This window comes from Balaenoptera ricei, chromosome 13 (genome assembly GCF_028023285.1).
Source record: "Balaenoptera ricei isolate mBalRic1 chromosome 13, mBalRic1.hap2, whole genome shotgun sequence".
Classification (NCBI taxonomy): Eukaryota; Metazoa; Chordata; class Mammalia; order Artiodactyla; family Balaenopteridae; genus Balaenoptera; species Balaenoptera ricei.
In genome coordinates this window covers 98,451,749-98,476,874 of record NC_082651.1, presented here as the reverse complement: position 1 = coordinate 98,476,874, position 25,126 = coordinate 98,451,749, and the positions used below count along the sequence as shown (strand labels likewise).

At 49.1% G+C, this 25,126-nt stretch overlaps 1 protein-coding gene across 7 annotated transcripts in view; it reads left to right on the top strand.

Moving 5' to 3' along the window:
* The window catches only part of RNF144A (ring finger protein 144A), a 112,852-nt gene that overhangs the window by 58,788 nt on the left and 28,938 nt on the right, over nucleotides 1-25,126 (top strand). For all 7 annotated transcript variants that reach the window (XM_059942280.1, XM_059942282.1, XM_059942283.1 and 4 more), the window contains one exon: nucleotides 18,277-18,422. In XM_059942280.1, coding sequence (XP_059798263.1) covers nucleotides 18,288-18,422 — 135 coding nt within the window. In that variant the 5' untranslated portion in view covers nucleotides 18,277-18,287. The remainder of the gene's footprint in view (nucleotides 1-18,276; nucleotides 18,423-25,126) is intronic.

Here is a 25,126-nt window from a genome sequence, read left to right as displayed (position 1 = left end):
TTGATTGAAGTAAGACCAGGCGAGAGACTCTCTGTTCATTCTAAATTACTGTTATTAAAATACTTAAGTTTATTTCATTAAAATCTTCGTAATCTCTAAACAGGAGTATCCATATAGTTCACAATCAGTTTATTTAAAGGTAATATTTGAAGAGTCCTGTTTGCCTCTGTGCCCGGTCGGTCCCTCCACCCTCTAGCCCAGCCCACTCCGCTAGGTAACTGCTTTAATTATGGTTCGGGTATTCATCCAGTGTTCCTTTTTTTTTTTTTTCATTTTCATTTTCTTTTTTTTGTTGTTGTTGAAGTATAGTTGATTTACAATGTTGTGTTAGTTTCAAGTGCACAGCAAAGCGATTCAGTTATATATATATATATATATATATATATATATGTATATATATATATTCTTTTTCAAATTCTTTCCCCTTATAGGTTATTACAGATATTGAGTATAGTTCCCTGTGCTATACAGTAGTTCTTTTTTGGTTATCTGTTTTATATGTTGTAGTGTGTATGTGTTAATCCCAAACTCCTAATTTATCCCCTTTCCCCTTTGATAACCATAAGTTTGTTTTCTATGCCTGTGAGTCTATTTCTGTTTTGTAAATAAGATCATTTGTATCATCTTTTTAGATTTCACATATAAATGATATCCTATGAGATCTGTCTTTCTCTGTCTGGCTTAACTTCACTTAGTATGATAATCTGTTTTTCCATCCATGTTGCTACAAATGGCATTATTTGTAAATAAGTTCATTTGTATCTTTTTTAGATTCCACATATAAATGATATCATATGATATTTGTCTTTGTCTGACTTACTTCACTTAGTATGATAACCTCTAGGTCCATCCATGTTGCTGCAAATGGCATTATTTCATTCTTTTTTATGGCTGAGTAATATTCCATTGTATATACATACCACATCTTCTTTATGCATTCATCTGTTGATGGACATTTAGGTTGCTTCCATGTCTTGGCTATTGTAAATAGTGCTGCAGTGAACACTGGGTGCATGTATCTTTTTGAATTATGGTTTTCTCCAGCTATATGCCCAGGAGTGGGATTGCAGGATCCTATGGTAGCTCTATTTTTATTTTTTTAAGGAACCTCCATACTGTTCTCCATAGTGGCTGCAGCATCCAGTGTTTCTTTATGCAAATACAAATAAGTACGAATATATATATGAAGTTTACACAACATTCAGTATGCAATATACACGTTCTACGCTTTGCCTTTTAAATTTACTACACTGTGCAAATCTTCCCATTTTAATGCGTGGAATGTTTCTCCTCTTTCTACAGTAGCCTAGTAATCCATTCCAGGGTTGATTTCCTCAGTTTATTTAACCTGTCACCTACTTGGATTGTTTTTAATCTTTTGATATTTCAGACAAGACCACAATGACAAACTTGGTCACATGACCACAATGACAAACTTGCTCACATATACACTGGTCACATGCCCGAGAAGTGGGATTTCTGGATCAAAGGATAAATGTAGGTGAAGTGTCAGTAGATTCTGACAACAAAACCCTTTTGATGTGTTGTATCATCTCGGACTCCAGCCAGTCAGGCAGGAGGGCAATTATTGACCGACAGCCTCTTGGACGAGTGTTTTGTCAAACGTTTGAATGTTTGCCGGTTGGAGAGTTGAGAAGTGACATCTTGTGCAGTGAATTTGCATCTCTCTTCTTAGGAATGTGTCCATCTGGGGACACTTGTCTTTCTTTCCCTGTGAACCATTTCTTGTTCTTTGATCATTTTCTATTACTGTTGCCCTTTTATCTCTCAATTTCTAAAACTCTGTACAAAGGAGGTTAACTGGGGTAAGTTTTGCAACTGTTTTATTAAATAAGTTTGTTATTTATTTTGACTTACCTTGGCTTTGCAGAAGTTTTTGAAATTGTATATATAAAGGAATATTGCAGGAAGAAACATAATGTCTCCTCATCCTAATGAAGCAATGATTTTACTTGTGTGGGTGTGTATCCTTTCTTTTTCTGTGGTGGCTAACATAGCATGATTTTTATGCTCCTTTTCCACTCACCAAAATTATATTGTAAAGCCATTGGTTAAGACTGTAAAATATCATTCTGTGGCTCGTACTTTTCCATTCTTCTGTTTTTACTGGTTTGATATTTCTTTTTAAAAAGTATATTTATGCTCTGAAAACTTTTTTAATATTACGGGAAATGCTATAATGAACATTTAATGTCCTTGATTTTTTTATTCTTTTTTTTTTTATAGATTCATTTATTTATTTTTGGCTGCATTGGGTCTTCATTGCTGTGCACGGGCTTTCTGTAGTTGCGATGAGCGGGGGCTACTCTTCGTTGTGGTGCGCAGGCTTCTCATTGTGGTGGCTTCTCTTGTTGCGGAGCGTGGGCTGTAGGGCGCAGGCTCAGTAGTTGTGGCTCACGGGCTTAGTTGCTCCACGGCATGTGGGATCTTCCCGGACCAGGGCTCAAACCCGTGTCCCCTGCATTGGCAGGCGGATTCCTAACCACTGCACCACCAGGGAAGTCCTGATTTTTTTTATTCTTATGGATGAATTCCCAGAAACGGTGTTACTTGATCAAAGGAGTTGAACATTTTTAAGGTCCTTGAAAACTATTGCCTGTTGCCTCTCAGTAGTGGTCTATCATTATGTATTTCCATCAGCCACGTGTATTTAGTAGTGGCTCCATGACTGTAACCAGATTATTATAATTCAAAAACAGTGCAGTTGATTTTATAGGCGGAAAATCAGCCCTGACATCTTGCACATGAGTAACTCAGGGTGCAGAGTGCCCAGGAGGTGGGTCAGGGTCACAGAGCTGGCTACAGCCAGTGTCCTGGTTCCCAGGGAGAGAGAGCTGGCACATTGCCACGTGAATTCACACCAAAGCACAGGTGACTGGACATGGTTCTTTGGACAATTTTCACGTAAATTTAACTGGGCCAAAATGAGCAATTTTATTTCACTGCAGAGAAAAGTCACACCAAATTGCTAATTTAGTAGTTATTGAGACATCCACTGAGTAAATATTTACTTTCCACATGTAGCCCATAATACCAGGTAGTGGATATGACATGGACATAAAATCCTCCCTGTTCCAGAAAAGCTTCTAGTCGAGCAGAGATCCCTCTCACGCAGCCACCCTGGCTTTCTCCCAGGCGTGAGTTTGGAGCATCAGGTAGACGGTGCTGACCTATTTTTATGGGACGCGTCCTCTGTGCCGGGGCCTTTGGATGCAAGTGTGAGCAAAGCCAATGAAAAGCAGCCTCCTCGAGGAAAGGGCGGCAGAGGATAAACGAGATAAGTAAGGTAAGCCGCAGACAGTGATGGGCTCTGAGGAGGAGGAAGGTGGGTGCAGGTGGGGCTTGAGGGCTTTGCATTTCACCTGCACCGCTGGGGAGTGGTCGGAAGCTTTCAAGCAGGAGAGACCTGATGAAATAGTGTCCTGCGGACTCGTGAGGCTGCTGCCGAGCCCAGAGAGACAGCCCCTCGGCCCCCATCCCTCAGCTTCCCTGCGCAGGTGCGAGCAGACTTGGAGACGAGGTCTGGGTGCCCGTGGGCGAGGGTGTGTGTGGGCTGGCACGGCCCTGGAGCACCTGAGCCCGCTCCTTTCTGGAATGTCAGGAAGCCGGCAGACGGCCCTTGATGCATCAGAGGCCTGTAATAACCTGTGAAAGGGGAAAACATTGGCTGGACCTAGCGGGTCCTATTATTTTGGGTGCTGTAATGCTACACTAATGATTCTCAAGTGACCAAAGAGTTGTACGTCTTTGAGAGAACGTAGTCCCTTTCGACCCACTATCATGTCAACAACTTGGTCCTTCCCCGCAACAGACTTCTCCACGTCTGTTCTCCGTGAAGGAAGGCTCCACGCACAGGAACACCATGTGCCGGTCCGAGGAGTACAACCCAGGTTTCCACACCGGGCTGGAAATCAGTGCGCTTTCTAGACTCGCTTTCTTACGGGTGTTCCCAGCAGGAATGCTGCCCACCTTGGAAGCTGGGGTTTTCTTGGGAGTAATCTGAAGTTGGCATCCCTGTTTCCCTGCAGGAAAGGTTGCGTCAGTTTATTTGATTACATCCAGTTCCCTTATGGGTGGGCTTTGACAAAGCTGCGTTTTCAGGAGACGGTGAAGTAGGTCTGCAGGCAGCGCGCTGACCCTGTTCGTCTGGGGCCTTCCCTCCGTCTTTGTGACTCTTCTGTAAATTAACGCTCTGTGTCTGCACCTGTGGGGCATTATTGCCACCATGTCAGAACGAATTTTGAGTAAGTTTTGTGGCTTTCATATTTAATAGAGTCCCCAGTGTTGTCTAGCTAAAGGCTGGAGAGTGGGGACGGGCGGGGTATTGGAACAGGAGGGGACAAGAAGGGGTTCGTGGCATCTCCATGATCCCATCTCTCTGTCATGACTTGGGTGTCTCTCTCTCCATCCAGTAAGCTCATCTGCACTTGGGGTCTCCTCAGCCAGGGGCAGGAAAGAGAGATTGGAGCAGCCGTAGTTTTCTCTGAGTCCCTACTGGAATATGAGTTCTAGAATCGTGGGCGAGGGTTGAGCCTGGGGCTTGGGCACGTGGGGCTCAGGACTGGGGGGGAGGGACCCTTCCTGACCTCCTAATCTTGGCCACACCTCTGGACCCCTGGTCTTCAGTCCTGTCCAAGGACATACTTACGACCCAGCCTTCCTCACAGAGAGGTTAGGAAACCCAGTAGGGTGATAGATTGTTTCTCCTGATTATTAGAAAGTACAGACTCTGGCATTGGGCCTGGGGAAGACAGAGGAGCTTTCTGTGAGATTATGATTCATCATCTCCTCAAGGAAGTTGAGCGCTGCATTGATTTCGGCATCTTAGCCAACTAAATGGACTATCCTTACCATCATGGGGCCAAATGCCTCACTTCATAACTGGAGGACCCTCGGTGACGGAAAAGATATTTTTATGTGCAAAACATGACACTTTCAACATTCTTAGGTTAAAACGTCAGTGGCGTGTTTTCTCAGAGGGTGGCCTCTCTTGTCATCTAAATGTGGAACAGCCCGGTTAGCGATTGGCTTCTGTGTGCAGTGGACGAGAGTAGAGGGGCCGTGAGTGGAGTTCTGGTGAGTGAAGGGGCCTCTCCAGGCTCCAGGGAAGACTCTGCCACCCCATCAGCAATCTGAGCAGTGGGTGCTTTGAGAGCGTTCGGTGGACCCGAGAGTAGTGGAAACATTGGTGCGGGAAGAGAATGTGGCTTGGAAAGTCAGGAGACTGGGTGAGAATTCTGGATTTGCCATTTGTTACCTTGAGACTTTGGCAAAAGTTTGACTCTTCTTCAGCCTCTGCTCTTATCTGTTAAATGAAGATAGCTGAGCTGATTTCCTTCTTTGAAGTGTTGATTATCAACTATACAATACAAAGTGTTTTCGAATAGAAGTTCAGAAATGTTGCAGGCAATCACAAGGGCATTCTGAGATGCTATTCAGCTTTGTTTGGTCAGAAAATAGGTATATCCTCTTCACCCCAATGAAATAAGTAATGCCCACTGAGGCTAGTATTTTTTTTTTTTTTTTCCACCTAGTTAACTAGGCAGTAAAAGAAAGAACAAAATACAGCCATATTTTTCTTTGAGTAGGTTTTTTTGAACTGTCGGACGGTAATACTGACTCTTCTCATGGAACTTACTTTCAAGGGGGAAGAAAACAATAAATAAATAAAGAAGTGCATGTAGACATTGCCTGGGGTAACATAAAGAGGGGCAGGGGACCGGAGTTGGTGGGATGCGGGGGGTTTTATGTAGGTGATCAGATGATTGAAAGAAGGTGAAAGATGTGATAGTCTGTAGGTCATGGGCTTTGGAAAACAGAGATTCGTGATATTACTGTCATAATCATCATACTGATGAAGTGACATGGGATTCTTTAGGCTTGTTCCAAGCTCTCGTTTTCTAAATACAGGGGTCCTTTCATAGTTATCAGGCCATTATTACATTGAGAAAATAGCTGAGCCCCCAAGGAATGAATGATGTGGATTCTGCCCAACTCGGGGCACAGCGGGTTATAATTTATTGGTGATGAAAAGTGAACTCTGAGTATACCCAAAGGTATAAATGAGAGTTTGGACACAGCGTAGGAAAGATACTTGTCATAGAAGTGTTACAGGGTCCAAGGCAGGGGACACCACTCCTGCTGTGCACATGGGATTTGCATGTCTCTCCCACGCCTGTGCTGGCAGGTGTCAGAGGTTACTGCTTCCAGATCTAAAGACATGGGGACTGAGTGTGGCTCACGCCACGAGGTGATTGCACTTTTACATGTCTGGTCCCCGTGGGAGCAATCACCTCATGGTCTGCTCCAAATAGGAGAAGCGGAATTTAAAGCTTCCTGTTTGCTTTCCCACAGGAAGTCTCCTGGATGCTGAGGGTGTGCGCTGGACCTTCTGACTTGTGCCTGCTGTGGTCTTTCTAGGACAAATCCTTAGGAGCCCTTGGGTCTCAGTGAACTAGAGCACAAAGGATGGGGCACTCAAAACTGTCTTGTCCAGGCAGTGTCCAGCCTTTGGCTGTCATACATGTGGAAGCAGAGAAAGGGCCCAAACCTCTAGTTCTTTCACTTCCTTTCTTCGAACCTCAGGAGGCTTCGGAGAGTTGCTCACGGTTACGTGTGTTTAAAGTGACATTTCCAGGATGCTGTTGTCAGGCCCTGGCCTTGGTCCTGACCTTGGGCCTGCTCTCCTGGAGGACTTCTTGTAGGAATTTCCTGTTTCTGAGCCTCATCCAGGAGTCCTAGTTGGCTCCACGCACGGAATCGAGGAGGCTGACCTGTAAATCAGGGGTTGGCAGACTTTTCTGTGCAGGGCCAGATAGTGAGCGTTTTAGGCTTTGCTGGCCCACATTTCTTTGCTTGTGTTTGTCTTATAATCTCTCAAAATACAAGAAGACATTCTTAGCTTGAAGGTTGTACAAAGGAAAGGCCTGGCCCTGGTTCGCAGACCCTGCTCTTCACTTGGAGGGCTTCTGCCCCGTGCAGAGCCTGCCTTGCCTGCTGGTAACGTGTACCTACCGTGTCTGCTTCCTGGAAAAGCGGTTGAGCTGGGCTCAGAGGGGCTCGCTGAGATCCTGCTGCCGGCGGTAAATGATGGAGAAACCCTGGCACCTTCCTCCCACGCCCACCAGACTTGAGCAAGGGCAGCTCTGTCCTTCAGTCCTTCCACTTGCGAGGTCAAAGGCCTTGGGGCTGGCCTGGACCCTCTCTCTCTCACAGCCATACCTGGGCTGTCAGCTCGTCCTAGCGGCTTTTCTTCCAAGCAGATCTAGAGTATGACCACTTGTCCTCGGCCTGCTTCTCATGGCGTCACCCGGACACACCCCGTCTCTCACCTGGACAGGTGCCGTTGTCTTCCACCGGTCGCTTGGCCTCTGCCTTTGCCCCGCTGGCCTGTCGGGGACCCTGGACACCATTTCAGCACATCTCCCCCACCCTGCTTGCTTTGCCCACTGCACACGCATTACTGGCTGACACACTGTTTTACCGATTTACTTATTTATTTCCTGTCTCCCCAGCGGAGTGTTAGCTCCCAGAGGGCAGGGGTGCTTGTAGAGTCTGTGCACTGTTAACGTTTCCGGTGACCAGAGCAGTGCCTGGAACAAAGCGCTCCGAGATACCTGTTTAATGAACGATCGAAGGAAGACTGCCTTCTGTTGTCCCAGGTGTGAATTCCCCTAGGGACACTTTTTAGTTCATCCCAATGATATCATGTACATTTGAAAACTAAGGGGTGTATGTGTATGTACGTTTCTCGGGCGTGCAGACCCTGAACGACCCCAGGCCTCTGGCACGTGCCGTGGCCTGGCCTGCAGGGGCACCACCTGAACCTCAGGCTGGGCCATGTGTGCCTCTTGGTTACTTCAGGCCCCTCACTGAGTCTTGCATGTCATCCTGCCGGCTCTGTCTTTAGAGAATCTGGCAGATACCTGGCCTCCTCACTGAAAACATGAATCAGCTCTAACTACCCGAGTGGAGTTTATTGTATCCACTTACTCTGTTTTTAGCAATGCCCCTTCCTCTCATCTGTTCTTAAGAAGCAAAGACAAAATCCAAATAAACCTGATAGAAGAAGTGTATATATCGATACAATAAGAAATCTGCTCCATGTATTTGGAAGCTCCAAATTTTACCTAATTTTCTGGCTAAAGTACATCAAGGAAGCTGAAACCACCTGCAGCTCAATATTGATAAAAGGGTGATTCTGCTCGACTCCCCCAAGGTTTCTTTGAACAGATTCCCTGTCATTGTATCCCTTTTATTTGATCCCTTTTCTTTCATGATGAGATCTTCACAAGCAGGTGCTTCAACCGGAGAAAAGACTTTGGTTGTTGCCCGACGTGCTGTGTGGGTGAGACCTCTGGCCCTTGTAATCCCGTGTCTAGAACAGTGTTTGGATCATTACAGAAACCTAACGCCGGCTGGCTAACTACTGATGGCGAGTAGGTGGAAGGACTGGGGTGTGTAACCATAGGCGCTGGGATGGGGAGGGGCTTGAGGTGGAATTGCGGTGAGCTCTTAGAAAGGGAGGGCGGGAGTGTTGAGATGATTTCGTGCACAGTCGGGGCTCATAGCCTCAGGAGTACCTGAGCTCCGAGATGGGTCTGCGGTGGCAGGATCGAACCTTCGAGAGCATGTTTTATCCTCTAGCTCTCTCTCTCTGAGACGCATCGCCCCCCTGCCGAAGCCCCCCTTTGCTGCTGCAGTCACAGCAGCAGTCCTTCTTGCTGAGAGCTGGGTGACACCTTCCCGGGTGGGGGGAAGGAGGGAGGGTGCAGGGCCTGGAGGAATCCTGCGAGCCAGGCCCGAGCCAGAGCTCAGGTGAGCCTGCTCATCCAGGAGGGCCCAGGACAGGTCATGGGGGTCGCGTGGTCGGTGGGCAGCGAAGCTGATGTGAGAACCCCGGCTTCTGGGATCTTCACGGAGGCCTGTGTCCATCCCACTGCGTGCTCCCTACTCCATCACGTCTTGTTCTGTTAACCCAAGGGATTGACAAGCTCCACACCCAGGAATTGCCCAGGCTCCTTGTCTTAGCAGCAAGACCTCTGTTTGGTGCCTGGAAGGACACAGCCTCGTACCTGTCCTACGCCCGTCTGAGCTGGCCAGAGCGTGCTCCCAACCACCTGCCATCACCCAGGACTGACTTAAAGGGGCGGGAGGACGCAGAGGACACCTGTGCCCCGCTGGGGCCCCTTTCTTTGGCAGAGCGTGATTGGGGATGTTTGGAGCAGGGAGTGGGCGTGCCTCATGCTGTCCGTGCTCTGTTCTACATGTGTGGACATGTTCAGTTGCTCTTTTCTCTGTGTCCTTATCTGAAAAATAAAAAGTGGAGACAATGATTCACTGTGTCGCTGGCAAGGTTTGGCAATAGTACGATCAGGGTAGTTCATGACCAGGTAGAAGGCGGGGGGAATGGGGCGAGGGGGCTGTGCGACCCCTTAGCAAATCCCTAACCAGCTGGGAGTAAGGAAATCATCTCTAAAAGGACACACAGTCTGACGATGGTCCCCATCAGCCTTAAAACGCAATGCCTTTAGGTCTGACTTTTAAAGTTGTCGCTCGCCAGTAGCCAAAGTGTGACGTTTGCGGTGGGAATAATAGTCCCTTTGTGTCTCCCTCTGTGTTTCATTCCTGGACCGAGGTCAGAGAGCCAGGCTGGGCTGGGCCGTCTGCGGGAAGCGTTCTGTGATGAGGAAGATACTGGGGCGTTGTGAGTGAGTGCTCTGCCCTGAATGTCACTTGTTTCCTAAGCCAAGCTTCCCACAGAGCGGCAGCTTCCAGAAGCAAGTGCACAGGTCTGCCCAGGCCGGGGAGGAAGCGTCTCAAGGCCGGAGCCCCGGCTGGCGCTGGAAACGTCTGCAAGGGCTTTTTCAGCCGGATTTCCGTCGTGCCTGTGTGGCCCTCCCTCTTTTGCACCCCGGGCAGCAGCAGGGCCTCCGGGCCCTGCTGCAGGAAGACTCACTGTGTTGGCCTCGCCCCAGCCCAGACTTTTTTCTGGCAAGAGAAGCACAGACCCAGAGCACCAGGGTAGGATGGAGGGAGGAGGTGGGCCTGCTCTGTGGAAGGAAACGGCTCCTTTAAGTCAACCTTCCCCTCAACCCCACTGTGTACTTCAGTGCCCAGTAATAGATGCCGCATCACGGTCAGGAGGCTCCGGGTGAAGGAACTCCTCTTCCCTCTCACCTGTGCAGGTGCATTTGAAAGGTGCAGAGCTCCCATTCGTGGATGGTTTTTTAAACCCACTTTTAGTACATTTCAAGATTTTGAATATGACAAGTTTATCAAGCCATGAATCTGTAGGCAAGGCAGTCAGAACCCCATAGCCCAGTGGCGATGGGAAGCAGATCTCCTTCGCCCTCCAAACGACATCTAGAAGGGGGTTAAGGTGAAATATGTTAAACTTGAGATAACTACAAGCAGAGAAGCTCCTGGGGCTCGACAGAGGAGGGTCTGCTCCCGGGGCAGATCCCACAGCATTAAAGGAATAGAGCATCGGGCCAGACCTCTGCCTTCCCTTCCCTGCTTGAATGCAAGTATTTCCCAGCATTAAAAAAAAAAAAAAAGACAAAACTAAAAACCCCATTTTACGGAAAAGGTGACTGAGGGACACCAGTGTCGGGTAACCTACTGAAGACGTCAAGGGGAAACAGGCTTACCTTCCTCAGACGCGGGACCCGGCTGGGACACGGGTTTGTGGGACAGCCTGGCAAGGGGGTTGCCTTACTGGATGGGGCCTCTGGGACGGCGGTGGGGGCAGCTGGGCAGCCGAACGTAACGGGACCTGTTTGCCTGGGAATGGCTGACTGCCTTAGACGTCCATGCTTTTAGCACAAAGAGGCTTCTGGGCCACTGTTAACAGAGGTGAGTTTATATGCTTGTAAAATGGTCCGAATCTTTGGGAGGCAGGAGGGAAGCAAACGGAAGGTCTCAGGTTAAGTGAAGGCAGGTTTCCTCATCCTGTCTATGGTAAGGGACCCTAGGACCTCTACGACGTGCAGAGTGGAAACCCTTAGCTGCGCCGGGCAGGTCTCGGGCTGTTTCTCCTGTGCAGAGTGCAGCTCGGACAGGCCGGAGTTCTCTCTGGTCCCTGGGCTCCTTGTTGATTGTCTCCTCTTTGCTCTTTTCCCTGCAAAGTCTGAATGTTGGGAAACCTGTGACAGTGAAATGACTGAAAAGTAGCTTTTTTTTTTCCCCTTTTTAACCTTGATGGTGTGTGGTTGTGCTTGAGAGCGTGTTTTGTGCTTCGTCCAGTGAAGCCATACTGTACGCCCTTCTTGGAGTATCACCGTGTTCATTAACACCTGAAGGCCCGCACGGGGTTTGATGGTTAAAAATAAGCACACGAATCTGCCCAATTATATTTAATCCCGTATTCCTCTGATTTTTAGTATCACACTTCATAATACTGTTTGGGGTCGAATCTAAAAAAAAGGATACAAATGAACTTATTTACAAAACAGAAATAGGCTCACAGACATAGAAAACAAATTTATGGTTACCAAAGGGGAAAGGAAAGGGAGTGGGGAGAGATAAATTAGGAGGTTGGAATTAACGGATACACACTACTATACATAAAATAGACGATCAACAAGGACTTACTGTACAGCACAGTTTACTATACTCAATGTCTTGTAATAACCTATAATGGAAAAGAATCTGAGAAAGAATACATATATATAACTGAATCACTGTGCTGTACACCTGACACTAACACAACATTGTAAATCAACTATACTTCAATAGAAAAAAAAATAAGTTAAAAAATAAAAAATAATACTGCTTGGGGAAAACATGGTCTTAAAACAGATTAAAATCTTAGACTCTTAAAAGATTCCAGTTGACTCTTCATGGTAATAGGCTTATTCGGGTTTAAATGAAAACAACAAATTTTTTTAAATAAACTTTTTATTTTAGGGCAGTTTAGATGAACAGATTTGGTTTTAAATTTAGCTTTAGGTTAACAGATTTGGACTTATATTTAGAAAGCTGATGCAGATTGTATAGGGAGGTACCATATAGAAGAGTTTTAGGTCTCCACCACTGCTGACATCCCATCCCCACCAGAGGCGCGGGTGTTACAGCGCTGAACCTACACTGAGACATCCCTCCCACCCAGAGTCCATAGTTTGCTATATTAGCCCAGGCTGCCATAACGAAATGCCGTAGACTGGGTGACTTAAAACACAGAAATGTATTTTCTCACAGTTCTAGAGGCTACAAGTCCGAGATCGGGAGGCCAGCAGGGTTGGGTTCTCCTCAGGTGCTGGTGAAAGCCCTCTTTGTGGCTATCAAGTCGCTACTTTCTCGCTGAGTCCTCATCTGTAGGAGAAAGAGAGGGGGATGCTGAGATCTTCCTCTCTCATAAGGCCACAGCCTTACTGGGTTAGAACCCCACCCTTACGACCCCACTGAACCTTCATTGCCTCGAAAGGACATACAAGCATCACATGGAGGGTTAGGGCTTCAACATAGGAACTTTGCAGGGGACATGACTTTGCCCACACCATTGACATTGGGGTTCACACTTGGTGTGGGTTCTGGCAGATGTATAATGACATGCATCCACCATTACAAATCATACTGACTAGTTTCACTGTCCTAAAATATCCTCTGTGCTCGGCCTGTTTATCCTTTTCTCCCTGACAGGCCATCTCTGATCTTTCTACAGTCTCCATAATTTTACCTTTTCGAGAATGTCATATAGTTTTAATCAGACAGTCTGTGGCCTTTCAGAGAGATTGGCTTCTTTCACTTAATAACATGCATTGAAGGTTCCTCCATGGTTCTCCATGGCTTGATAGCTCATTTCCCTTTAGCCCTGAAAAAATGTTCCATTGTCTGGATGTCATACAGGTCATTTATCCGTTCACCTCCTGAAGGACATCTTGGTTGAGGCCACGTTTTGGCAATCATGAATAAAGCTGCTGTAAATGTCCACGCACAGGTGTTTGTGTGAATATAAGTTTTCACGTTAGTTGGGTGAATACCTGGGAGCAGCACCGTCTCCTCTGGAGGAGATGACATTCAGACACCTTCCTGAAGCTTCATGGAACCACATACACTTGGATAAGTCGACCTCCCTGCAGTCAATTTTCTACCCAGCCACCAACCGTTCTCATGTTTCTGCTGTGACTGGCAGCTCCAAATTGTGAAGCTGTAGCTTTCCACCCCGCCGCCAACATGGAAGCACTCGGGTTAGGCCCAGGAAGCTCCGTGGCAGAACTGGAATTAGTTTGTCTACAGACCCAGAAGGCTCCGTTCTCACGCAATCCATAGGATATACAAAGGAGGTCTCGCAGGCTGGTTACGTGCCCTCTCTGTGTCTTGCTTTCCTCATTGTTGAAATTGGAATAATAGCAACTATTAAAGCCTCGAAGTCACTGTGCGGATACATGAAATAATGTATAAAATTGGTTCACATGACGCCTGATGCACATATATGTGTATGTATGCTGGTCTGCCTGTGACCAGCACTGTCCAGCAGGATAGAAAACACTGCTTATCAATTTGGGGGACAAAGTAACACACATGGCAGACGTGGAAAGGCCACGCTTCCCCAGAGGGAGTCATGGCAAAGAATAAAGGAGGCTAATATGCAGAGTCTAGCCCCGTGCCTGGCAGACACAGGCTGCGCGGTGTAGCATTTTTGAGAGGTGATCATGTGTCGGGCTTAAGCCCCTATGGGCTTCGGGGTGAGACGGTCCTGGGGGGAGATGCTATCCTGTGGAATCATGTAGCCCAGTGGTTCTTAGACTTCACTGCAGATGGGAATTCGCTGAAAGGCTAGTGAAAACTCAGATGGCTGTGACTCCCCCTGCCCCCTCGGGGAAGAACCACCAACATGCCTCCGCGGGCTTTAGGGCAGTCCTGAGAGTAAAAGTTGGGTAGTGATTGGCTGACGACGATTTGATTTTGCCTTCCCCTACTTTGCTTTGAAGGGGTGACAGTGGGCGAATAGGGACCTGCAGAATCCACAGCCCCAGAGCCCAGGTGCGATGGTCCTGGCCAAATAACCACATCGTACTTTTAGACTATCTCCCTCAATGGGTTCTTTTCCCTTCTAGCTCTTTCTCATCCTTGTATACCTCTCATTACAATGCACCCTCTTTGCATAACCCAGTCATGCTTAATAAGTAACTTGCCTTATAAACATATTGAGTTGCTTAGATTGAATAATGCTTATAATTGACCAGATGTTCTTAAAATAGTTTGTTGTTTCATTCGACTTGACATTCACATTAGGAAAACAAAGACTGTTTTTTTCTCTTATTGTGCATTGTGATTTTCTTTGCAAATTCCTATTTCAAGTTTGCAGCTGTTCAATGTTTGCAAAATAATATTCAGACCATCCTGTGTGTCGGGAAGGTCGTGATGGGCTTAGACAATGTATCCTTTTTTTTTTTTTTTTTGTAAAATACGTGCAATTGTTGTTCCCATTGAATCATGATTGTGAACTCACCTTAGAGAGTGTCTACTCTGTAGGAAAGAATACTGACAAGATGCCAGGAGACCGTGTCTGACCTGCTTCAAGGCTGAATCATGGGGCTGGGAGGTGAGAGGCTACAGCTAACCTGTGCCCAGGGCAGTGGAGGCCACGCTGTCGTAGGTCAAGTGGAAATCATGGTCCAGGAAGAAAGGAAGTGAGAAGTCAAGCCTTGCAAGTTGAACTGAGGGTCATTATAAACAAGAAAGGTGCCAAGTTCAGAAGCTGGGGGAGAGAGAACTGTCTGGGGAGGAACCAGCCAGGATGGGACCAGTGGTCCAGGGTGAAAGGCAGTGAGTGGGGTCAGGGCCGTGGGCTTCAAGGACTATGTCGAAGGGTTAAGTCCCAGATTTCTGCCATTTGGGGTGATGTCCAGCCTTGGAGCACCCTGCACAGCGGATGATAAAGCAGGAGGCTTCTGAGGTCGTGGTGTTTGCTTCTTCCAAAGATGACGGCCATCAGCGTGAACTTCCTAAGACTAAGTCCATCTTATCACCTCTCAGTTTTTCTCCTCTCCTTGGTTCGTGTGGGTTAATGTCCAAACTCTTAAACCCAGCATAGCCTAATGACCTTTACTTACCGGGAATTTTAAACATATTGTTTCTCACTCTTCACAAGTGTACATGGGAGGTGATGGTGTGTAAGTTTTACGGAGAGAAAGAAACTAAAGTTCCTTGAGGTTGAGTAATTTCTCCAAAATCACATGACCAAGTGGCAGAACAGGAATTTGGACCCAGGTCTGCTGGGTGACATGTCATCTGCTGCTCAGTGCCCTGCAGAATCTGGACCCCACACCTTTAGGACAGTGTCCACTGCTGCCCTTCCCCAGCTCTCCAGGACAGAAAAGCCAATTAAGCAACCTCTGTCCCCTTGGGGACATTTCCAGTCTTAAGCGATTTCTCAATGCTTCCAGTAAAGGTTTGTGACCCCTGTTAGGGCTTAGCTAACATTCTTAATCAAAACACAGTTGACACTCTGTACTGTGAGCTTTAAGAGATATTAAGGATTAAAACAGAAAAAGGTGCCGAGAAACATACAGAAAAAACTCTTGGCGCCTGAGCCCAGGATCCAGGCGACAGTGGACATTTAAAATAATCATAATAAGCATAAATTCAAGATGCAGGCAGACGTTCCAAGTGAAAATGAACTCAGTGACATGAGGAGTCTTGATTCTGGTACGCTCTGCACCCCCAGATCGCTGAGTGACCCCCAAATCACCTAAGTGTTCTGGTGCCCTTGGATTAAGGTCAAATGATCATGTTTGTTTAAATTATCCGGAAGGCCCCAACCCACCCCAAAATTCCTTGAATTCGTGTCAGAGTTCTTTTCTAACAATGGAAAGTGCACTTACTTTAGACTAAGTCGCCCACAGATATTAACTGGCCTGGGAGGAGGCCGCAGTCCATTCCCCGCCCCGAGCTCGGATTTCCCGCCCTCACTCCCAATGCCGATTCCCGCCGGAATTCAGTAACTCCCGTCACTTGCTTGAGCTCTTATAGGCCAGGGTCTCTGCCACCCTGACATCACTCACGCACCTGGATCGTGTGTCACTGTGTCTTATCTCCTCTGCGCGTTCCCAAGACCATCGCAGAGTCTCTTCCCCAACTCACACGTGCCTTCCCCGCCCCCAGAGCCCCGCGTAGAACCCACAGTGGTTCGTCCTAACTAAATATTTGCTTAGTGATACCCGTTGAACTGTGACTGTCAAAACACGAGAAACGGATGTAATTTTTTTCTAAAAAAATGTATCATGACAGCTCCCTGACCCTAGAAATAACTTGCACACCCAGCCCCTGACTGGTATCCTCAGAGGCCTTCTCACAGGTGGACAAGCTATGGCCAAATGAGGCATCCCAGGGGAAGGGGAGAGGGTTTACTGAGCATTGCCACGTGTGCCAGGTCCTTCATACGATCTCTGCTAATCCTGCACCAGCCCTGGGAGATGGAGGTTGTGGCCCCATCACACACATGAGCAGACTGAGGCTGACAGTGGTCAAGTAACCCAGCACCCTACTAGATATGGGTGTTCTGTTTGCCCTGGAGGAGCAGCGTTCCTTCTGCCCCTACGCTGTTGCCTGCACACCCTGTTGCCTGGTGAAAGATGCTGGGACATTTCTCTCTCTTATTTTGATATCCACCCCCTTTTCACCTGTATGAAATGTAAGCTCCCCTTAAAACTCAGGCCTCATCTCCCCTGCGAAGTTCTATTCGGAAGATTCTAGCCCAGGCTGATTTCCAGTTTTCCCGAGTGCCTTGAGCACTGATTTCACACATAATCCTACACTCTGCCTTGTGTTATTACCAATTAGCTTTTTATTTGGCAAAGGATGTTCCTGAGTTGAATCCAAAGACCCTAAGGTGGGGAACTCTGTCTCATACATCTTTGAGTCTTTCCAAGATCCGAGAGCCATTTTGTGTACGTTCTGGTCATTGGTTGGTATTGTTTTGTCTTGTTTTCTTTCCCTTCATGTGTGTATCTTTGTCGTTATGCATACAGTCTTCTGCTGTACATGTGGAGTTGAACAAGACAAACCCTCTTTTCATGGCCTCACAAACTCGGGGGGAATGTATCTTTCTATCCAAATGTGTGTCTTTCTATCCAAATCTTTTCATGCCTCAGTTCAGAGAGTGAGGTTAGGGGTTCAGTAGGGAAGGATATCAAATTCTCTAAATCAATTTAGGTCCTGAGATTTGGATAGCAGATAGTGAGAGTTTGGATGGCTGGGGATTTTATCTGAAATTTTAACTGAATCTTTCTCAGTTCTGAGTTTGGGGGACAAGGGGGTGCTGGTAGAATAAAGCACATACTTACCCACCACAGGTGCAAAATAAGTGTTGCAAGTGAGGGGGGACACGCTAGGAGTGAGGAGCCATTTCCCTAGATGCAAGAGTTCAGTCAATCAACAGGCAATTATTGAGGCCACCGTGGGTCAGAGCCGAGCTAAGAGCTGGACACTCATACCTTCTCTGTTTCCCCCGAGCAGTAAGCAGTGGAAATCGGTGTGTAACATAGCAATAGGAAGATGCCTGTTATCAGGGGAACACAGACCAGGGGTGGATGTGCACAGAGAATGTTGGGGAGGGTGGGGAAGTGAGGATTGTCCCATGGATGATTGTGAAGTGTCTGTCACACACCGGGCACTGTTGGATACACTTGACCCACATGAATGAACAAATCTGCCAAAGGCCCTTGCCTCCCTGAAACTTACATTTTAGACAGTCTTCCAGGACTTAGGAGGCAGTGGTGCTTGAGCTGCTTCTGGAAGGTCAGGTGACACCTGGGCGGTGAGGGCCGAAACCAGTGTGGAAGGACCATTCTACTGGGAGGGCACAGAGAGGCCAGAACTTCCCCAACTGGTTTCCCCAGGATATCTCTACAGCAGAGACTGGAGCACAGTTTGATCTGATCAGTAACTATTTTAACAAAAGCTTTCTTCGTCGGGTTGCTAAGGTTCCGCCCTCCTGAGCTGGGTGCTTCGTTAGTGGACGGCGTCTTCCTCAGTACCCACCGGAGGGGTGGAGGGAAGGATGCCAACGGGTAGATCACTCGCCGCCTTGAATATTACCATCAATACGGGAAAGGAATCACCCACAGACTCAGATCGGGGACCTCTGGCTAAAACTTCTCAGAGGACCCAGACGAGGACTGTAAAACCCTGGGCCCCTCAGTGTTCACTTGGCCACCCCCAGAGCCCCAGTTTCAGCCAGGAGTGACCCCTGCCTCGGTTCCGGTGGAGGCCACAAGGGTCTGATGACTTGTGCTTCTCTCGTTTCAGACTGCTCTGCCATGACCACAGCGCGGTGCCGGCCCACCTGGGACCTGGCCCTGGACCCGCTGGTGTCCTGCAAGCTGTGTCTCGGGGAGTACCCAGTGGAGCAGATGACGACCATCGCCCAGTGCCAATGCATCTTCTGTACCCTGGTGGGTCTTGCAGAAAACGCCAGTTTAAAAGAATTCCAGGATGAGCCTTTTTCACTTTTGTTTTTGGAGACACCTTGCAGCCCTTTGCCCTCACTTTTACCCAGTTATTGGAGGGATACTCCTCCAAATCAGTCAGGCTCCCCAAGCAGGTTCGATGGCAGGCACTCGTGGTGCAAAAGTAATCAGTTAAACAGAATCTTAGGAGCTGGAAGCGCAGTTGAGAAACCCTGATCATGGCGTGTGCGCTCCTTTCTGGAAAGGAAAAGCTTCACCACAGCTCCCTTTAAATTTAATTGAACGATGACATGCCTGAGATTGCAGGGGTGCTGGCCCGGTGAGTGTGTAGGCAGGATAGTCAGCTCTCCGTGTCAGCTGTCACTGCTTTAGTGCTAAGCTGGAGAGGCTGCATCTTGAAATCACATTTGAGTTTCCTGAAGATGCAGCCAGCGACATCCTGGGCCAAATGACCTGCTCTTAATGCCTGTAGGGGCTTCTGTTTCCATCAGGCCTCACTCAGACCCAGCATTTTACCTATCAGAAGAGAAAAATGAGGGTGTAGGGTTTGTTTTCAGTTTGTCTCGTTTAATTTTGCTTGGTTTTTCTTCCCATTCAAGGAATACAGAAAAAAAAAAAAAAAAAAAAAAGAAAAGTCCAGAAAAACAATTTTTCTTTAAATTGTGAAAAACTAAAAAAGTTTCTGAATTTGACTACTGTTATAAACGGACTACAGGAACGGCCTTCCCGTGTATTGTTCAGATGTCTGGATCGGGTTCTGTCCCCGACAACCTCCTTCTGATTTTCAGAGACTTCTTTCTTCCTGCCCCGATTTTACAGACCTTATTCTGTTTGCCTCTGTTTTACAGACCTTGTCTGTTTGGGACCTATGTGCATTCAATAGCATCATCTGCATTTTACAGATGAGGAGACGGAGCTTTCAATCGTTGAAGTCTGGGTCTCTGACTTCCCTTTGTTAGACACTGGCTTCCTGAGGGCACAGTTCTGCCCGCAGATGCCTGGCTTGCAGCAGGGCGCATGACAGATGATCGGTAGAGGCAAGTGGGGTTGAACCCCACAGAGTCGCCTCAGCCGTGTGCTTGGCAGCTGAGAAACGTGCCTCATTAAAGCCCCAGGAAAGTAACTTCAACCTGGAGCGCTGGAAGTTGCTTTGGGCTTTTTCTGAGCTGGGGAAGGATGGGAGGGAGAGAGCCCTGGGGGGAGGTGGGTGGAAAGACAGATGCGCAGCCAACGAACACAGAGAATTGGACTCGTTTTCATCTCTGGAGGATGAGATGGTCCAGCGTTGGGATGGATTAAAGAGTTCTCTTAATGCAAAAATTGCCTCCCTCTTGCCTGAAGGGAAGCTTTCCGCAGTCTCAACCAACTGGCTTGATTCCCCTCTGCAGATGTGCCTGTAGGCGAGCTTGCTGCCACTAGCTGCCCCCTGCCTGCGTCGTGTGGGGAGGGCCTCATGGGACCACGGCTTCTTTTCTGCCACCGTGAGGTCGCCCATTCACCCTGGCATGGTTTTACCCAGCCTTCCATTTGTTGTCATTGTTGTTTTAGTTTTCTATTTCTAGAGCATAGTAGTGAAAATAAATAAGCGAGTCTAATTCAGATCAAACACTTAATTTAAGTCAGGCACTGTGAATAGAGGAGAATAACATTGTTTTCTCAAAGAGGGGCTGCTGGGAGCACTGAGGAACAGGTGACAGCTGTGATTGTTTTTTCACAGCCATTTATTAAAAATTAAGATGTTGAGACAGGCTTACTTGTGCCTGCAGCTCCCTGCAACGTGAAGCACAGGAAACACCTGCGTGTCGCAGACTGGGGGAAGGCGCCCATGTCCCCGAGGGCTTCCGTCACCTGCCGTCCCCTCTGTGTAGGCCTCAGGGCCCCCCCCAGCCTGCAGAACTGCCACTGTCTTTTTCCTGGGGACAGACCTGGGAAGGTAGGAAAGAGTGAAGAGAGAAAATTGTGCAAAGCTGAAAGGGGGCACTCTTCAAATAAAGAACTACTAGAGAATTATGGGCTTTAGGTCTGAGGTAGAGTGACCTCAAGGAGGAAGGGGCTCGAGGGGAAAGCCTGGTGTTTGGTGTCAGGCATCAGGGCACTGAAACGCAGGCTGTTTCTGACCTCAGCCTCCCTTGTGTGCCTCATCTGTATAATGGAGCTGAACGGAGTTTACCCTGAGGTTCAGGAAGGACATGTGTGAAGGAGTTGCCACGTGGAGGCTCAGATCCTCTCCATCTCACTTCTGAGCTGGGACTTAGAACCGCAGGGATCAAAAGGAGTTTTGGGCAGCTATCCCCAAGCATGCGTCCTGAGGAACACTTGTCTTCAAAGATGCACTCAGACGAACTTTGTGGTTCAGTGGATTTGCTAAACACAGCATGCCGTGTCCCTCTCTGTACCCTTACCCCTGGGACGCTCTGGGTGCCCAAGAGCACAAAGAAAGCCCCGAGGAATCCACACGAGGGACAACTGTTGATTTAACTTGCATCTCCCCAAATTACTCGAGCACCAGAAATGTCTGCCTACCAGTTACTAACGTGGCATGACCATGACACATGTTCCGGGGGACTTCCCTTGTTTATAGGGCGCCTGGTGGCTTTAGGGTGAGTTCAAAGGTCATGGAGAGCCTGTGCACGGGGCCGGTGGGGCGTGACTCAGGTAGGAGAGGTATGCACTGGTCCAAGGGTCTCAGTGGCTGGAGGGACCCTCCCAGCCCTGTGCACGTTCCAGGTATGATGCTAAGCTCCAGGGGTTTGGAGATGTGACGACCACCAGGTAGCTCAAATGGTCAGGTTTTGGCTGAGTGTGAAAATGAAAAAGAGATAAACGTAAACTTGAACATTTGTGTGCAAAAATGTGAAATCATCAAGGATGACCAACAGTTTCTGTGCAAAAGTACTGGGAGGAGAGAAAGGGTTGTTGACATTTATGTCAAAATACGTACTTAAAATTAGATCCTGCACTGAGAGCCAATCCCATTTCCATTTCGTCAACCTATGTTTCTGGTGGCCTGGGAGATGCCCCGTGGACCAGAAGCTACAATGTATGACATTTTAAGCTAAAATGAAGCCCATCAAGGCCACTGTGGTCTCCCCTATACTTGCAGCATCCTATAACATAGAACGTTTATGGTGTTTCACAGCTGACAAAGCAGGGTCAGTGTGACAGCTCCCAGCACTGGAGGGGATCTTCTTGTTCCGAAGGTTGGGTGACTTGAGGCTCAAAGACGTGAGGTGCTGTAGCTCCCCCCTCAAGATAACACGCCCCAGGGATCAGGAAGGTGGAAATGTCTGTTTTCCGAGACCCAGAACTTCTGACTCTTTCCCTTAGTTATGTTTTCTCATCCAGAAATCCAGCAGCTGAGGAGATGGGCCTTGACTTGCACATCTTAACATCCCCGTCAGCTTTGCACAAAGTGGCTGCTTGGTCACTTCCGTTCTTCAGTCCTTGTCAAGCGCCAGCCTGTGCCAAGTGCCCTGGGTACCTGGGGGAGATGAAAGCTTCCGGTCTCTGCTCTCCCGATCCCATGTGTAGGCGAGAGAGAGGTCTGGGTCGCTGTCATTGGGACGGAAAGACTTGTATTCGCAGTATAAACAGAGGTATGTGACCGCACAGAGAAGGGAACTCACCCGGCAGGCTTCAGGGGGTCGTTTGAAGAAAGCCTGATGGATGGAGCCCCATCAGGAAGGGCAGGCAAAGGACGGGGTGTCGTGAGAGGGACCAGAACAGGAGGATTTTGCTAGGGTTCCCACAGTGACATAACTGGCAGGGATCGGAAGGGCATCAGGCCGGAAAGCTGTGAACGTGCAGCTGTGCTTGGATGGTGCCGTGCAGAGAGCAGGGCAGCCTTGGGTCATCCGCCTCCCGCAGGAGGCCGGAGACGCGCAAGGAGCAGAAAGCTTTGCGCCTAGAAAGCGCAGGAATCTTCCAGTGAGACCGGCTTCTCTGCAGGGCATTGTTTGCTTAGACAACCACAGTTTGGACATTGTAGGAAGGGCGCTTGGCTGTAATTCACAAGTGGTGACTAGTTCTAGGGTCCGCCCCGCCGTTAACAATGGGGGGTCCCTGGGCGAGTCCCTTTCCCTGTCTTCTCTGGTGCCCTCGTCCAGGGAAGGAAAGCGGGACTCTTTAGTCTCTGAGCTCTCAGACTGCACGGACTTTGTCACTTGCCAGCCCCACTGGCACTGCCTCTGTGTAGGCATTAAGAGCTTCAGGTGGCATGAGGTTCCTGCCCGTGACCCAGGAAGCCTGCAGAGCTGGGGCTCCCAGTGATGGTAACAAAACGGTAGCAGCTGCAGACGGCACGTCCTCACCCCGCACTGTCCACAGGTGGAGCGAGGGCATCTCTCTCGGTAACTTGTGGGTAAAGGAGACACGTGCGTTCCCAGGAAACCCTCCGGCCTCCTTGGTTGTGTGACCGTCATTGATCCTTCTCCTGGGGCCGGCGAGTTGGGGCACTGCTCACAGGCTCCACAGGCGTGGTTTTCATGTTTATGTCTGGATTTAGGGTCCCTCTAAAACTTCACCTTGTGGGTGAAAGAACAGCATCTCTGATTGCTGGCGGTCTACCCCGTGCCTTGCAACATGGCCGCACTTCCCATAAGACCCTGCAAACTGGGCAGGATCCTCCATCTCCTAAAAGGGACACCGCAGCTCAGAAAGACGGGACGAGGTGCTCTAGAACGTTCACTGGGTGTGCCTTGACTCTGGTGCATTTGCTTTTTGCATTAAAACCTGATGCCTGGGCACTAACCATGCAGAAGAAAGTGCTGACTCCTGGTATCAGCTTTGCTGACAAGCATAGCAGAGAGCTGAAGGGCTGCTGGGAGGCATTTGCAGGCCACGTCCTGGGTCACGGGCACTGGGCTTCCTTCTCACGCCCCCAGATCTCAGTACCTTCCTACCGGGGAAGGACACTTGGGTCCCTCTTTCTCTCTCCCCGTTCTGTGCACTTGATTCTGAATCTCAAAGCCGACCTCCCTGTTCTCTTGCAGGAGGCCCATCCGCATCCTGCTGAGGTCAGGGTCCTGGAACCCTGCCCCATTGCTGGCAAGACACCCAAATGGGCATTCTCGGTCTCCCCAGCCCCTTCTTATTCATGAGATAAAAGACAAACAAAACTCTTGGTTTCTCCATTCGATGGAATAATCTCCAGTCGTTTGGAAAATGTAGACCGCTTAACGTAACGAGGCCGGGTGAACAGAATACCCTCTATTAGCATTAGCCCTCAGGTACCGCTGATTCTGAGCCGTTGCACATATACTCCCGTTGTCACACCCTCAGACCCTCAAACTCGTCGTATCCTTGCATCTCCTTCTCTCACATGCCTTCTTCAATTCACATGCACACACACCCAGATCCCACACCACTGCACACGAAACACACTCATTCTACTTTCAGGAAGAGTTCAGCCCAAGGTTTATCTGTTGCTTCTGCATTTCCGGCCTCCTGGACTTCTGGTACAGAGTAAATGAATATCTGTTGAGTGGATGAAACGGAGGACCCCTTCGTGTCCCTGACTCTGATTTCCGTATGTTAACCCTACCCACCACGGCCAGCTCTGTCTGGCCTTCGCTGGGAGGTCTTGGTGATGAAGGTGTGGTTGGTGAAAGGCTCATACTTGCTTCTCCGCGACTTTGGAGAAGAGAGACCTTGTCCTACACACACGGCGTCTCCTGCAGCTCGTTTAGAAGCCCGAGGGCGAGGAGAGCGCCCTCCCTGCGGAGGAGAGAATGGTGTCTTCTCCCCAGAAAAGCCCAAGGACAGCCGGGGAGCAGAGCACCGAGGGTACCTGGAGCAGGGCTGACGGTGGGGCTGCACGTGGTCTTCAGCAGAGCCGAGGGGTCGGAGCTCAGGGCAGCTTAGTCCAGGAGACAGCAAGCAGACCCTGTGGCTTGTCAAGAGCAGAGGACAAGTAGTACACGTAGATGAGAGCTGGGTTTTGTTTTTTGGGTTTTTTTTTTTTTTTGGTAGAAAGTAAGTCTGAATTTTGTTTTCCCCTAAAAATTTTACAAAAGCAACCTTCATACTCTGGACTCCCCTGCTTTGGGTAAAGTCACATTCCTGCAGCCTGGAGCAGCCTCGCTGCCAGAACATTCACCGCGGGCGGGGCTGGCTGGGTGGCCTGCTCAGGTTTCCAGCCCCCGGTGGCGTGGCCGGAGGGCGGGGGCGGGGGGGATGCACGAGGCATCCTTGTCATGCCTGCTGTGCCAGGCGGTGGCTCCCGCCTCCCCGAGGACAGCTGTGTGAGTGAGGAAGGGCTTGCCCTCCCCGCCCGCGGAGATGCCCGGGACGCCACGCCGCCAGCTGCTCTCTGGCAGCGACCTGAGGCCCGCGCCGCCCCGGGTCTCCCCTCCTCCGCACGGCTGCCGAGGGTCCGCGTCCGCGCGGGCGTCGGCTTGTCGTGTGTGTGAGCGCTCACCTCCCCGGTTGCTGGCATCTGCCTTTCCCTGCGGCGGCGTCGATCCCTTGCTTTCTGCCAGCACTCACAGGCGCAGGGGCTGGAAAGATGAACAGTTCTTGCTTTCAGAGAGCCTGCCCTCTAACAGAGAAGGAATGTGAGCAGACCCTGGCGGTGGAGGCCGGGGCGTGCGGAGCAGGACACGTGGCGCGTGTGCGGGCACCATGCCGGAGCGCTGCGGGCCCCGGGGCACCGACTGTAGACGCATCCTCTTCTGGCCACCAGGCTTGTC